Source organism: Strongylocentrotus purpuratus, unplaced genomic scaffold (genome assembly GCF_000002235.5).
Source record: "Strongylocentrotus purpuratus isolate Spur 01 unplaced genomic scaffold, Spur_5.0 spur5_scaffold_7, whole genome shotgun sequence".
Taxonomy (NCBI): domain Eukaryota; kingdom Metazoa; phylum Echinodermata; class Echinoidea; order Camarodonta; family Strongylocentrotidae; genus Strongylocentrotus; species Strongylocentrotus purpuratus.
Window position 1 is genome coordinate 20,112,213 of NW_022145613.1, and position 17,063 is coordinate 20,129,275.

Below are 17,063 nucleotides of genomic sequence, written 5' to 3' on the forward strand. Positions count from 1 at the left end.
GGGCATTCCTGAGAATCAATATTGTATACTATGCTGTGGAAGCTGGTAGGTTGTCATGTATGTTTACATAGAGATTAAGCAGTCTGTAGGATGAGAAGAGTGCACTAAACTCCATTAGAGTCTATTTATAGACTACATTCCCACTAGTCTGAGCTGAGTGCATTCAGATAGACAGGGTGGTAGGCCTATTGGTATGATAATGCATTCCAGTGTATCTGCTGGTGTATGTGTATACTACGTGTAGGACAGTGGTGGGCGTGTGTGCTTGTGTCTTTCTATGGGATCTTTTCGGCACATGTGGTTAGGCCTGGTAAGAAATTACTTTGCATTATTTGTTATCATACATACATGTATTCATATAAAGAATGTTTTGACAGACCTACCTGGTTTGCAGATAGTCTGTAATTTCACAATTTGTGTGCATTTGTGAAAACAGACTTAATAGTGAGTAAATGTTTAGTGCAGAACAACATGTTAGAATGTAACTGTAAGCATGACACTGCATTTGTAATGCTTGACCTACATGTAAGTGTTCAGTGCACACTATGTACATGTATGTATGAGAATGCATGAAGTGCAAAATATAACATGTTTTGCAGTATTTATTGAGATCTACATGTACCTGCACAAGCCAATAGATATACTTGTAGGCCTACATATTTTGATATGTCTTCAAAAATGATAAATTGTGTTTGTACAAAGTAGTCCGACATGTACATGTAAGGTTGTATGTTAGCTTTGAAGAATTGTAGTTTGGAGTAGGAGCTAGCAGTACTAGTTCAAGAAATGCTACACCATTTGTTAACAATTCTGTAAATAGAAATTATGCATGCCATGTATCATCATTGTGGAGAAAATATTTGTAACACAAGTTTAAAACATATTAAATGTTTTCACGTCCTGACTGAAGTGTAGTAAAAGTCAACATGATTTAGCAGTAGGTCTACATGCTCAATTTCGCACTTCATAGATTTTTGAGCGATTAATCATCAATTTAAGTGATCAGGATACATGGTTGCTATTTTGAGAGAGAAAACAAAACCAAAGTATTTGCTATTTTTGTTGATTTATGATTGAGTAGTTGTATGCAGAGGGTTTACATGTATATTACTCATTTCCAAATCTGGTACTTGAAGAAGAAAAAAGTAGAATACTTTGAAAGTAGAGAGAGAAACAAAATATGCTACATTGAAAAATGTGAAATGTAATGAAAGACTTAGGAAAATCTTAACGATTGATATACCATTGTTTACAAGTATGACAATCGGTTGGAGGTAATGTGGCATTCCTTGTGGGGATACCTACATTGTACTTTGGAGCAGAGTGTGATTGAGCTCTGCAGTATTCTAAAAGCTTTGGAATTACATAATGGAAGAAATGATACATCGCCATTGAAATTTTCGCACTTTCAAAAATTGAAGAAAAAAGAAAGAAAAATAATTACAATTACAGTGTATTACCAAAAATATGTTACACTTTTTGGATGCTGTATTTTTTAATTAAAAAAAATAAAAATGATACCTTATCATCGAAAATAAAATAAAACAAAGAGTATCTTTAAAATTGTCCAGATAACTTGCTTTTTATCTGTTTTGAGCTAGAATGGTGTTAACACATATTAAACTGTGACGGTTGAGACAGAGTTAATGCCCTCCAAGCTCCAAACAGATGATGTACATATGAGAACAAAAAATGAGAATAAATTGCAGAGAAAAATTGAAATTCAACAGTAATAGTTGAAATGGGATTTATACAAATTCAAGTGAAATTATGTATTCCACATGCTCAAGATTAACAGAATCCATGGAAAGACAAGAACAGCATAACATGTGATTGTTTGATAGGTAATCTAGAAATTGGAAATGAATAAATGTACATGAGTAATGATGTTATGTGTAGACTGCTGCATCATGGTAGAACATTACATGTAAATTAATGTGTAGGCTGATATGTTTTTTCTTCATAAGACCTGTTTCCATTGTCAGTCACATCCTGTAACAATGATTCATCCCGAGAGAGAGAGAGGAGTCGAAATAATGAGGCTGAGCTGACAATAATATACTTCCAAGGCCCTACTTCATGTCACATACACTAGTGTGGTGTACATACATACATGTAGTTGATGGAAGATGCAAAATATATGATCATATGTGAAGTGCAGCTTATTCCTGTTTTGAAGATGCCCCTTCCCTGTAGCAGTTTCTTTCACATTTGGTTTTATGAGCCTATTTTTCATACCATATTTCTTGACCCTTTCCTCTTGAATTTCCCACACAGTATATTTACACGCATTCCATGAAAGGAGCTACATGTACGCACCAAAATGAGTCTAATCATTTGGAAAACCACAAAAATACATATATACATGTAGATGTATATGTATGATCATATGTGAGGTGCACATCCTCTAACAATGGTTTATCATACAAAGAGAAATTCAAGTATGCTTCAATTGAATGGAATTACAACATGCAACCTGTAATTAGTAACTGGTTACTCTGTACATTTTGTAGCTTGTGAATGTGAATGTGATACTCTACATGAAGATAATATGAAAAGAAAAATATCTTGTTTCATAGGGTTTTTACTATAAAATCATAAAGAGAGAAATATTGGCTTTTTTCTCTTCTTCAATGATTGTCGTGTACATTGATATTGTGTAAGTACATGTACATAAATTTGTCATATCCTGCATGTTACTGAAATATATTTACTTTAATAATCGTTCCTACAGGTATCAATATTATTTCAGTTTTCATATCCTGTTGTGCATTTGCTAATATGAAAGTGGGAACTGAAATCAATTGAGATTTTAAAGAAACATGTTGAGAGAGAAACACCAGCAACCGTAATGTACTGTACATTGCATCATTCATGGAGTTGGTTGGGTTTAAAAGGCATTGATCAGGTTTAGTATGCATAGAAGTGAGGGGGGGGGGGGCATGTCCGGCTTTGAGCGCACCCTATTGTTCTTATTCAGAGATATTCCTGTGCTTCAAGATTTATTCACCCAGTGCATTTATGTGATGAAAAATTATGATAATGTCTTCTCTCCTTAGCCCTTTTTTCAGTAGTGTAATCTTTCTTTTCTTATTGCTTTTTTTCTTCTTCTGTATCATACAGGGTGTTACAAAAAAGACTACCTTGAATCCCAATGCTAAGGCATTCCAGAGTCCCAAGACTCCAACAGGCTCGGTGAATTCAGATACAGGTGACGGTTCACAGGACTGGGCAGACCATGATAGTGGAATCTCAGTTGCCTCCTCTCCCCAGGTAGCAATGAAATCACAGGGTAAGTCAAGATCAAATATATGCAGTTGTACTTGTTGACAGATTTGTTATCATCATTATCATCATCATTTTATTATCATCATCACATTATATCATCATCATCATCATCACCACAATCATCATCATTTCTAAGCTTGAGCCATAACAGCTGAAGAAAAAAAAATCATTCTTGGGTCTATTAAAAAAAAAACAATGCAGATATGTAGCAGTTGGATTTAAAACCATGCAATAATCTCCATGGTTGGCATGTTTAAAACAATGCATAATTTAAACGCATAATTGAACAGGTTTTAAATCGCATATTTTTTTAAACAATAAAAAAAATTATTAGAACACCTGTAGACATGTGTGTTTTAAATTTTGAAATGCTATATTTTTTTCAAAATGCACCCTCAAACTTCTGATTTATTTTCAAATATTGGTAAGAATGACACAACAATATTTCTTTGTGTTATGTAATTTTAGCATGTTAAGTCACAGTTTCGATATAATACATGTACCTTGATCAGTGTATGTGCATGCCCCAAGCTTTTAGGCAAGCTAAGTACATGTACTTTTGAATCGATGCCTAAATTAAAATTTAAAAAGGAGCATTTGGGCATGATCAAATGGGTGAGAGGGGGGGGGGGGGGGGGAATACAGCCCTTTGGGCTTACCAAGATACGATTTGTTCTCAATTTCGTACCTTATATCCGTGAGTTGAATTTAGTGTAGCAAGCAAAAAAAATAATTAGTAAACCTTAAATTATAAAAAAAACAATTTGTTACTATGCATGCATAAAACTTGTACTGGAATACATAATGTGAGAGGCTTTGTACGTTTAAATTTGTAAGGGAAACAATGAAGATTATCAACATGTAAAGGTAATATCATTATAAAAGTATGTCCTTTGTATTAGAAGAAAAAGGCAGCCATTACTGGTCTATCCAGGAGTTTTCAAATTATCTTGTTATCAAGTAGCCCATGCAGTACTTGGCTGTTGACATGCGTGTAAAACAGTTAATGTCAAGTCTAAATTTAGCCAAACCTGCTTCAAATTTAGGTTTTGATAGCAGCCTCCTCCCCCCCCCCCAATCTTCCATTAAACCAAGACAGGAAGTTCAGTAGGCTCTTGCATAATTCATAATAATACTTATCTATTTTTGGAATGTATGACATTTGTTTTTGTGCATGATGCCCTTGCACTCTTCGGTCCGGGAAGACAACGGTAACAAACAAAATGGGAAGAGGAATAGGGAAATAAAAGGAGAATGAGAGATTTTGATAGCGCAAAGTGTGGAGGGGAAGAGGGCCGTGTTTACAGAGTCCAGATGGAAGAAGCCTGTCAACCAATGCTGATGACGTAGATGGTAATAGGTAGGAGAATAGAGTGAAGTAAACATGTAGCGCTCACATCCATGCTATTCTTAGATCATCGTCTAGGAGATGGAGAGAGAGAGAGAGAGAGGCAGACGAGATAGAGGGTAGAGATGGGGGTAGACACAGAGAGAATTATAAACATGTAAAGAGAGGGAGAGAGTAAAAGAGAGAGAGAGAGAGAGAGAGAGCAAGTTTGCAAGCATAGAGGGGCAGCAAAAAGAGGAGATACCGTAGTGCAAATGAAGGAGGAGGGGGGGGGGGGGGGGGGGGGAGTGGTGGTGGTGGACATACATAGGAAGTTTGTTGATGGCTTGAGGAAAGCAAAATATAAAATTTGATTGATTTAGAGGTAGATAATGTTTGATAGATAGAAATAGTGGAGACTACATCACAGGTATCTCTTTAATGAGCAGTGAGCAGAGAAAACATGCCGATAGTCCTATCATTTCTCATAAAAAAAAAGAAATTTACAAATGTGTTTCAAGAAGCCTGCTAGTCATGCAAAAAAATCCATAAAGATTTGTTTTGGGGCTGTCATCAGAGTGTCACATTAGTCAATGGTTATAATGAGTGACTATTTTTATGCCTCTGCCACCGAAGGTGGTGCCGGAGGCATCATGTTTTCGGGTTGTCCGTCCGTACGTCCGTCCCGTTTGACCGTTATCACAATATCTCAAGAACCAATTAAGATTTAAACTTAAGACTCGGGAATAGTATTTATCACCATAGGAAGACGATCTGATTAGATTTTGGAGTACGTAGGTCAAAGGTCACAGGTCACAGAGGTCAACTTATGAAATTCCTTGTATTGAGTTTGTTAGCGCGATATCTCAAGAACCATTTGAGATTTAAACTTCAAACTTAAGGATAGTATGTATCACCATAGGAAGACGATCTGATTAGATTTTGGAGCACGTATGTCGAAGGTCAAGGGTCACAGAGGTCAACTTATGAAATTCCATACATTGAGATTGTTATCATGATATCTCAAGAACCACTGGAGATTTAAACTTCAAACTTAGTGATAGTGTGTATCACTATAGGAAAACAATCTGATTACATTTTGGAGCACGTAGGTCAAAGGTCAAGGGTCATAGAGGTCAACTTATGAAATTCCATACATTGAGATTGTTATCATGATATCTCAAGAACCACTGGAGATGTAAAAACTTCAAACTTAAGGATAGTATGTATCACTATAGGAAGACAATCTGATTAGATTTTGGAGCACGTAGGTCAAAGGTCAAGGGTCACAGAGGTCAACTTATGAAATTCCATACATTGAGATTGTTATCATATCTCAAGAACCACTGGAGATTTAAACTTCAAACTTAATGATAGTGTGTATCACCATAGGAAGACAATCTGATTAGATTTTGGAGCACGTAGGTCAAAGGTCAAGGGTCACAGAGGTCAACTTATGAAATTCCATACATTGAGATCGTTATCGCGATATCTCAAGAACCACTGGAGAATTTTCACTTCAAACTTAATGATAGTATGTATCACCATATCATAATATCTCAAGAACCACTGGAGATTTAAACTTCAAACTTAATGATAGTGTGTATCACCATAGGAAGACAATCTGATTAGATCTTGGAGCACGTAGGTCAAAGGTCAAGGGTCACAGAGGTCAACTTATGAAATTCCATACATTGAGATTGTTATCATGATATCTCAAGAACCACTGGAGATTTAAACTCCAAACTTGTTTAAATTGCTCTATGGCGGAGGCATCATTTTTCGACTGCGCGCAGTCAAAATTCCATCTAGTTTTTAAATGTTATTAAATATATGATGCCTAATATAAATGGAATCGGACTCATGCTGTACATGCTGTCATGCTGTACAGTTTATACTGGATACTGGATGATGTGCATGACAAAATATAAAGGGAAAAAAAAGTTTTTATAATTTGATTCTTTTATCACTCTATAATTACCATCTATAAAACTATATAATCATATATTAAAGGGTTAGTTAAAAGGAAATACATGTAAGATAGGGAAAATTAGGAAAAAAAATATAGCTTGATAAAAAATTGTGTTCATCAATTTAGTTCAATTACACATTATTTGTATTCGAAGTGGCAGGGGTTGTCAAGCTGTTCCGTGCTTGTTAACTCGTACAACATTTCGTAAATCAAAATGGAATCTTCTCATTCTCAGGTTTTGCTCTCTATTGCGGAACTTGAATTATAGCATTCCCACATTTTCAAGATTAACAGAATCCATGGAAAGACAAGGAAAGCGTGACATGTGACTGTTTGATAGGTAATCTAGAAATTGGAAATGAATAAATATTTAAGAGATAGTAAAAAGAATATTGCAAAACTCTCATCACTATATGGAGTGCCTTTGCAGTATGACAAAGATATTACCACAGTGTCATTGAGGAAGTATATAGGTCCAGTGATTAAACTTTATTTGTCTATTTTCAATTAAATGGCTCGCAAGTATTCAATAAACCATCAAATGCTGGGATATATTTAGCTTAAAAAGCTCAAAATGAGGCTGCTGGGCTCTTTCTTTCTCACCCTCCTCAGTCCTTTTTTTCTCCTTTCCTTATTCCTCCTTTTAAAAATTCCCTGTTCTCTTCTGTATCTCTTCTCTATCTCTTCTCTACCTTGTCTTCTTCTTTTCCTTCTCTTTCTCGACTCATATTTCTCTTTTTTATGCCTCCGCCACCAAAGGTGGTGCCGGAGGCATCATGTTTTCGGGTTGTCCGTCCGTACGTCCGTCCCGTTTGACCGTTATCACAACATCTCAAGAACCATTTAAGATTTAAACTTAAGACTCGGGAATAGTATTTATCACCATAGGAAGACGATCTGATTAGATTTTGGAGTACGTAGGTCAAAGGTCACAGGTCACAGAGGTCAACTTATGAAATTCCTTGTTTTGAGTTTGTTAGCGCGATATCTCAAGAACCATTTGAGATTTAAACTTCAAACTTAAGGATAGTATGTATCACCATAGGAAGACGATCTGATTAGATTTTGGAGCACGTATGTCAAAGGTCGAGGGTCACAGAGGTCAACTTATGAAATTCCATACATTGAGATTGTTATCATGATATCTCAAGAACCACTGGAGATTTAAACTTCAAACTTAGTGATAGTATGTATCACTATAGGAAAACAATCTGATTACATTTTGGAGCACGTAGGTCAAAGGTCAAGGGTCATAGAGGTCAACTTATGAAATTCCATACATTGAGATTGTTATCATGATATCTCAAGAACCACTGGAGATGTAAAAACTTCAAACTTAAGGATAGTATGTATCACCATAGGAAGACGTTCTGATTAGATTTTGGAGCACGTAGGTCAAAGGTCAAGGGTCACAGAGGTCAAGTTATGAAATTCCATACATTGAGATTGTTATCATAATATCTCAAGAACCACTGGAGATTTAAACTTCAAACTTAATGATAGTGTGTATCACCATAGGAAGACAATCTGATTAGATTTTGGAGCACGTAGGTCAAAGGTCAAGGGTCACAGAGGTCAACTTATGAAATTCCATACATTGAGATCGTTATCGCGATATCTCAAGAACCACTGGAGAATTTTCACTTCAAACTTAATGATAGTATGTATCACCATATCATAATATCTCAAGAACCACTGGAGATTTAAACTTCAAACTTAATGATAGTGTGTATCACCATAGGAAGACAATCTGATTAGATTTTGGAGCACGTAGGTCAAAGGTCAAGGGTCACAGAGGTCAACTTATGAAATTCCATACATTGAGATTGTTATCATGATATCTCAAGAACCACTGGAGATTTAAACTCCAAACTTGTTTAAATTGCTCTATGGCGGAGGCATCATTTTCGACTGCGCGCAGTCAAAATTCCATCTAGTTTCTTTCTCTCTTTCTCTTTATTTTTCCCTCCATGCTCTTTTTCATTGTACCTTCTCCCTTTCCCATCTTCTCCCTCTTCCATCTTTTCCCTCTCTATTCTCTCTATTCTATCTTTATTCCCCTCCCTCCTTTCACCCTCCCCATTCTCCTCTCTCCATTCTCCTCTCTCCATTCTCCTCTCTCCATTCTCCTCTCTCCATTCTCCTCTCTCCATTCTCCCCTCGACTCTCTCCATTCTCCTCCCTCCATTCTCCTCTCTCCATTCTCCTCTTCTCCATTCTCTTCTTCTCCATTCTCCTCTTCTCCATTCTCCTCTTCTCCATTCTCTCTCTCCATTCTCCTTTCTCCATTCTCCTTTCTCCATTCTCCTCTCTCCATTCTCCTCTTCTCCATTCTCCTCTTCTCCATTCTCCTCTTCTCCATTCTCCTCTTCTCCATTCTCTCTCTCCATTCTCATCTCTCCATTCTCCTCTTCTCCATTCTCCTCTTCTCCATTCTCCTCTTCTCCATTTTCCTCTTCTCCATTCTCCTCTTCTCCATTCTTCTCTTCTCCATTCTCTCTCTCCATTCTCATCTCTCCATTCTCTCTCTCCATTCTCTCTCTCCATTCTCATCTCTCCATTCTCCTCTTCTCCATTCTCCTCTTCTCCATTCTCCTCTTCTCCATTCTCCTCTTCTCCGTTATCCTCTTCTCCATTCTCCTCTTCTCCATTCTCTCTCTCCATTCTCATCTCTCCATTCTCATCTCTCCATTCTCCTCTCTCCATTCTCCTCTTCTCCATTCTCCATTCTCCATTCTCTTCTCCATTCTCCTCTTCTCCATTCTCCTCTTCTCCATTCTCCTCTTCTCTATTCTCTTCTTCTCCATTCTCTCTCTCCATTCTCATCTCTCCATTCTCCTCTTCTCCATTCTCCTCTTCTCCATTCTCTCCTTCCATTCTCATCTCTCCATTCTCCTCTTCTCCATTCTCCTCTTCTCCATTCTCTCTCTCCATTCTCATCTCTCCATTCTTTTCTCTCCTCTCTCTTCTCCTTTCCTGTCCTTTCCTTTCCTCTCTCTTCTCTCTTCTCTCCTTTCCTCTTGCTCCGTTCTCCTCTCATTTCTCTTCTCTCATTTCTTCTCCATTCTCCCCCTCTCTCTCTCATTTCTCCTCTCTCATTTCTCCTCTCTCATTTCTTCTCTCTCCATTCTCATCCTTCTCCATTCTCATCTCTCCATTCTCCTCTCTCCATTCTTTCTTTCTCTCTCTCTCTCTCTCTCTCTCTCTCTTCTTTCCTCTCCTCTCCTCTCTTCTCTTCATTCTCCTCTCTCATTTCTCTTCTCTCATTTCTTCTACATTCCCCTCTCTCCATTCTCCTATCTCCATTCTCTATCATTTCTTCTCTCTCCATTATCATCTCTCTCCATTCTCATTTCTCCATTCTTTTCTCTCCATTCTCCTCTCTCTCTCTTTCTCACTTCTCTTTGCCATGTGACAACCTGCTACTGTGTGTGGTTCCACAACATTGTCATTTTAATAACACTTTATTTTCCCTCGGTACTTATCATTTGCTGCATGGTCAGTTTCGGTCCACAACCTCTTTAATTACATCTTCATCGTAAGAGTTAGTAGTGCCGTTGATATTGACAAGCCTTGTAGTCGTGATGGTGCTCCAGCCTTGGCTTTACATATTCTGGTTGATGTGCACCACAAACTGCTATGACGTCAGCAGAATAAACAGGAAGTGTCCCCTAGCTTTGGCCAAGACAGGGCTCAATGAGTCAAAATTTCATTTGCAAAATTGCCGGATTAATATTTGTTGAGGAGTGTACAGGTTACTTGGAAGTAGTTTGTGATGTCATGGTTAGATTTTGGATATTGATATTATAAGGGGAAGTATTTGCCATGCCTAAAACTATAATTGATGCAAGTTGTAATACCACCCCCTCAGTACATCTACATAATAGAGTGTGTATAGAGAGTTGAATGATTAGTATTTTAGTAATACTTAAATTGGTCTTATTCATTAATGGCACAAATATACTGCATTAGAAATAGATTCAAAAGTATTCATAATTTTTGTTCATGTACATATATAATGTGCAACTCCTTGCATTCTGTACGGCTATGGGTACGGCTATGCAGGTCATGCATTGAAAAATGAGATATTTATTTAGAAATGAAACTGTTCATTCAGTTACAGAATTATGGTAGTTTTACAAAATTGAGAGATGGAAACTGAACATTCCATAAATTAGTGGACCCACACTACCCACATGGCATATGCTTAAACCTTGAATAAAATTAGTATGAATACTAGCCAATGAGTTTCATATTACATGTACATGCAAGTAAGGTGTTTATTTTTCTTTGAATTACTTGTTTGATTCAAAACCTGTTCTAGTTTTACAATTGAAAGATTTTTATTCAAAAATTGTGTCTTCTAAGCAGTTTTCAATTGATCTTTTTAAAAGAGCTTTTAAAGGTACTTAGTAACATTGTGATGGTTGATTTCACAAATCTGTTGAATCAGGATGCAAAACACGTAAAATTATGTGTCTATGTATGGATTATCCAACTACGATGCCCCAAATCCGAAATTAATTCATGCAATATGAAGATTTTTAACAAAGTTCAACTGGTTTTTGAACGGGCGTTGATGGGAGGCGCTTCTGAATCTAAATTCTCCCAACCATTTTTGAATTTTCCCAACCGTTTTTTCCATGAAAAAAAGACATAAAAACAGGCTATAAAATATCTGTCAACACTTAAATGTCCGGAATGGAATGTAGAGCCATTTTATTGCTTTGTGAGATTTCCATTCACCTAAAATGTAATTAAATTGCAATAATATAGTTGGGAGAATTAAGGAATCGATCGGATCAGTTTTTCCCAATTTGTACCATGAATAATGGTCTGTTTTCGCTCAAATTTTCAGATTATCTTAAATTGTACATCTAGCATTGAAGTCACTACCTTAGCACCACTATCTCTCATCTGAACAATGTTACAAAGTCCTTATAAAGCTCCTGCAAAACTGTCAGGAATGAAATCTCTCTGAACTCCCTTGTTTTTATTTCACTCATATACATGTATGTCTTTTTGTTCAATCCCATGATATCTGCTCCATAAATCATTTGTAAAGAAGTGTGTTGTCTATTTAAAACTTTAATTTATGTAAGTAAGCTTTTTTTGTCTTACACCAACATATTAAACTTCCTTAATGTGCATATGATGCCAGACTGTATTGTGTTACCTGTGTGTTTGCAAGTGCTAACCCTAACGCCTGTTTCCCTTGTTTTTTCTTCTCTCTTCCATCCCCTTCTCTGTTGCCCCCATTAGGACCCACTGGTGCCTTCCAGATGAACGGTGACATGGGCAAGTACACAGCAGTTGGTTACCCACCCACCCCTGAATCCCCCGTCTTTCCCCTCGCCAATGGACACTTATTTGGGCCTGAGTTCCCCTACCTTCCCGATGGCCAAATTGTTACTGGTAAGTGGCGTGACCCCCCTCCCCCTCGTAATGTAAGTCTGTGCATGCATGATACCCCCATCGTATGGTATGCCCTCATCCTAAGTCTCTTTTTGTTTTGTCTGGAGTGGTTGTGATTAGTCTGACCCATGTCTGAGGCAGTGTTAACGAGACTCTGATAAGTGTTCAAGATGGGGCCATGTATCATCATCCTTGTCAAGATGAGGCGAAGACGGGACTCTCATTATCCCTTTCTCAGGCTGGCATCTACAGTTCTCCTTCTAATGTCTTGCCATTATCATTCATTCATTCTCAAGATATGTTAAACCACAAGTTTATGACTGCCGTTGTCTCCATGTTCGCATCCTTTGCTTTTTATCATCAGTGTCTGGCCTGACGTCAGAACTTTCACTCTTTTCTCTCTCTCAGACTGGTATTGGTACATTTTGAAATGATACCAGAAGAGAAACTCAGAAATCAGATAAGGTCGTGATCAAGGAGGCTCTATGTTTTACCAGTTAAATATTGACGTCATTTGGAAATAATCCCTTCTGATGTCTGCTTGTGACTGCCATTGGGTGGATAGTTAATGATAGTAATGATTTCAGATTAATGCCATTGATAACATTGGTGTGCACAATGGGCCCCATGTGCACATTTGTTTGATTCCTTTTCCCATTTTGAAAGAAAAAATGTTGAAGAGGAATTGGAGTTGAATCTAGAAATTACATGGGTGATCATTTCATACTTTATTTGTAAACCTGCTTGTAGATTGTCACACTCATCTATAAGTGACCCAGACTTGCACAACGTTGCCTACTTGGACAATTAAATCCACATTAGGTGAGACACTCTTTTTAATTGAAGATTGTCAACAGAGCAAGGTCTCATTCAGATATGATGAGGTGAACCTTGTACATGAATAGCAACTGCGTGCAGCAAAGGTCCTAACCGTATTCTCTCAACTCTGTTTTAAAAGATACAGCAATGCGAAGCTTATTACACTTAACGCTATCCAAAATAAAAAAAGGTACACGATACACATATTTGATACAACAGATATATACACCTGTTGATTTCTTGGCTTGAGCCCGACATTTTCTGCACTTAATTGATCTGATTAGAATGGAGGGTTAATTGATGGAGAGATAGTGATACTAATTAAAAGATACATGTGTGAGCGTGCCTCGCAATCTGACATCGCACATTGGTGAGAAAGCTTTTGTGGTTGCAGAAAGAGGAATAACAAACAGCCACTCTGATTTAGTACAAGCTAATTGAAGATTGGAATTAAAGAGCTGACAATCTCCCTTAGGATAGTACTAGTACTCTCCTGTGCTGTCTAAACACATTGACAACTTGAATTGATGTGCCAAGGTATTGCTTCCTGGAAATGATACTAAGTCATGTTTTTACAGGCAATGAAGCAGATGATTTGTTCTCAACTTCTTTAATGGTATATCCTCAAGTTTGTTTGAATGTGTCAATATTCTTGTTCTTGTCAATGAAAAATAATTGCCCCCCCCCCTCGAATTAATTCTGATATTATTAAAGACTCGATTGATAGTCACCCTGAATACGTATATGAGGTGTTCAAATGGGTTAAGTTTAAAGAGCATACGGGTGAAAATTATTTCATTATCAAGGCTCATACAGAAGCTTACTCAAAATCAACTCCCACGTTTGTTCGTTTAATTATTTACTTAAACATTACTTTGACCTTTATGAGACTTACAAGTTAATTTAATTTTCTTTTGAAGAGTGTATTTACCCACTCTACATCTCTCTTTACAGAGTGTTTAAAGTCTGCTCTACATATCGGTCATGAGGTTTACATAATAATAATAATAATTAATTTTTATATAGTGCTTAATGCAAATGTCTCTAAGCGCTTTACAAATATACTATTACCCCGGTCATTGGATTCAGTGCTTGCCCGCACATGCTGTGTGCACAATCTCCACTTTCTGGGGAGCATAAAAGAAGGGTGAGCAATGAAAGAAAAGAGGTCTTAAGAAACAACTGAAGCACAACACAAACTGCAATTGCATGAATATTTGAAGGAGAATGAAACCCAACAAATGATTAGCTGATAATCCTAATCAATTTGATTATTTAGCAAGAAAAGCAATATATGCAAAGTTTGAAGTTCCTTGCCAGCCATTCTTCCATAGTCCAGACATTTTGATTGAAATAGTATTTCAGAGTAGTAAAACTTGTGAGATACCCACTGACTTGTATTTCAGTTAAAATTTAGGACATTCACCTGTGAAATGCAGCCATAACAATGGTTTCTTAATATACCATTTTGGTAATGCATTCAGGTGAATAGCTATTCTTTCATCAAACACTTTGACAAGATATTTAGTTTAGGTGATTGGAATAGTTGAGCAGTAGTTTCTTTTGTCTGCAACATTTGAAATGCAAGAGTTATTGTTTGGTAACTGCACTATTCAAAAGAGTGACACAGACATACTAGAATTGCTCACAGAAATCACCTGTTTGAGATGTAGGGGTAATGAGATGGCTGCTGTATTGCATCAATGGCACTGGTTGGACAGTATTTTAATCAAGATGGCGACTCCCGTTGGAGAATAGCTGACATGGAAACAGTAAACTGTGGAGTGATTGTTTTCCTTGTTCACTAATTTGACAGGAGTAGTTTTAAGACTTTTTGACTGGCCAACAATTTTGAATAAGATTATCGACCAATGTTTGTTGGCTTTCATATTTGAGAGAAAAACATTTTGTTTTTTTTAACCTAGGCAATGAATAGTACCTGAATGTCTTGAAGAAGGGGATAGTACACTATGCTATGATAGTGACCTTTTTGTTTTCGAACTCCAACTCCATGTACAAATGTCATTGATTCGCTTCAGTCAATGCATCACTGATTGCTTAATAAGAGTGTTTGCAGCATTTTCATTGGTTTGTTGTGCATGACATTATCGAAATCTACCATGATGTCCTTATGTTGGCTTCAAATGTCAAAGATACACCCACAGATCACGGAACATGTTTACTGAACCTCAAGATGTTTACATGTGTACACCTTGAAAAAAGACCAAATCAGATAATTCTATTTTATTTATATATGAAAAATTATATACCTGTAGCTTGTTTCAGTATTATTAAATTAGAGGAAAAATAGGGTTTCTTTTTTAATTGTTGTATGCAGCATTATCGAAATCTACCGTGGTATCCCTTTGTTGGCTTCAAATGTCATAGGTAGCAGGTACACCCACAGATCACAGAACATGTTAATCACTTAACTTAACCTCAAAATTGCTTCATACATATATGTACACCTTGGAAAAGGATTAAATTAGGATAATTTTACTTGGTGATAAAAAAAAAAGGTTTTAATAGCTTGATTAAGTGTACTTCAAGTAATTTTACACCCTTATATGAATGAGAATAGGAATAGGTTGTAGAGATTTGTGTGGAGGAGTAATGTAATTAGATCAGAATGGAGGGGGTGTCCTTGCTTTGCTTATAATGCCTTACTTTGTTGGGCTCATAGAAAGAAATAATAGGAATTGCAATTTTGATTTCAAGAAATTGCAGTAGATAGGTGTTTTGCCCTGTATTCTTGGCAGCCAGATTTATTTTTAATTCTTGACACTTGTGATATTGCATCGCCTATGGCATACATGTAGATCCTTGAAATCTGATGCACCTGTTTATAACCTCCTTGCAAGGTATTGAATACTTTAAAGAGCACTCTTACTGCGGTCACATAACATTGTCCTGATTGCCTGGGCTATATATACCTGTCTACTCTAACAAATCAATCATACACTGATTATACATGTCTGTCTTATTCTCCTTACCTCCTCCTCCAGATAGATCGCTCTATACGGGGGAAGAAGAAAAAAAACCGTCCAGTCCCTAAAACACAGACATGTTTTGCTTACAAATTTAGAATTGATTAAATTTCCCCCCTGCAGCGTACTTGTCCAAAAATACCCAACGCTCGCAAACATCAACCTCCCACGCTGCGGCTATCCCTCCCTGCACGTACGAGTGAACCATTTTGGCGACTCATTTGTGCCCCAATTTCCAGCATCAAATGCTCAAGAGGTCGAAAGAGACTGCTGAAGGTGTTACATGTCTCTAGTGTCCATGTTAAAGCAAGTCTGTTTGCTGGGCCACTTTCAAACTGGTTATCAAACATCTTGATATGGTCATTGGCTCATTTAAATTGTGTGATTCTAATTTTCTAAATATTGAAAGTATTCTGGTAATATGAAATTTGTATAGCGTACAATAATTACAATTTAATTCTCCATACATTTGCATTATGAACTTGAAGAGCATAACATAACATAGCATGTAAACATGCAAGAAGAGGCTATTATGTGATGTGATTAAAATACTCCTATGCATAATTTGCATAAGTGAGTCTCTCTAATTAATTGTTTTGACATGGTCTAAACTATTTTGAGTTATCACAGATTATTGGTTTTGTTTTCGGTATTACAGTCATGACATCATTTACCTTACCCTTTCCACTCCTATCCCAACTGGTGATATATACATCTACACTGTACATGTATGTCTTTAGCTGTTCTGCAACAAATTTGCATGTGAATTGTGATTATTTGTGTACAGAGTTCATTGATGTAATTTGCTAAGTAACAAAGGAGAACAAGGTTACAGTCAAGTTCATAAGGAAATTCCCCAGTAACAGATGTGCGTTTTAGATTGTTGTCATCAACATTGCTTTTACAATCCTTTTCAATGCTGTACAAATTAAATAATTTATCATGCAAGTACACAATGTATGAAACAGCAATGTGTGTTTGCTGCAGCTGCTGCTCGTATGTTTGAAGACTTCAATTTCAGTTTCCATTGTAAATCGAGCAAGAACTCTATATTCTATTCAAAAAGTCGTTCTTGAGCTTTCTATCAAAATATTTTTTCTCTCATAACAATTTCCTTCCTTTTTTTTTTTTTCTGAGCAGCCGAGGACATCTCCCAGCAGGAACCCCCCAAAGGAGATGATCTACGCAAACTTCTTCAGAGACAACTAGAGTACTATTTCTCCAGGTAAGTCACCATTTCACTAACAGAGGTTTG

At 36.8% G+C, this 17,063-nt stretch overlaps 1 protein-coding gene across 7 annotated transcripts in view; it reads left to right on the forward strand.

The window, feature by feature from the left end:
• LOC593659 (la-related protein 4) overlaps positions 1-17,063 on the forward strand; it is a 61,051-nt gene that overhangs the window by 18,619 nt on the left and 25,369 nt on the right. For 6 of the 7 annotated variants that reach the window (XM_011678885.2, XM_030974107.1, XM_030974109.1 and 3 more), the window contains 3 exons: positions 3,124-3,292; positions 11,850-12,002; positions 16,949-17,033. In XM_011678885.2, the coding sequence (XP_011677187.2) occupies positions 3,124-3,292; positions 11,850-12,002; positions 16,949-17,033 (407 nt within the window). Of the gene's footprint in view, positions 1-24; positions 311-3,123; positions 3,293-11,849; positions 12,003-16,948; positions 17,034-17,063 lie in introns of those variants that run through there. The other variant, XM_011678894.2, reaches the window with a different exon arrangement.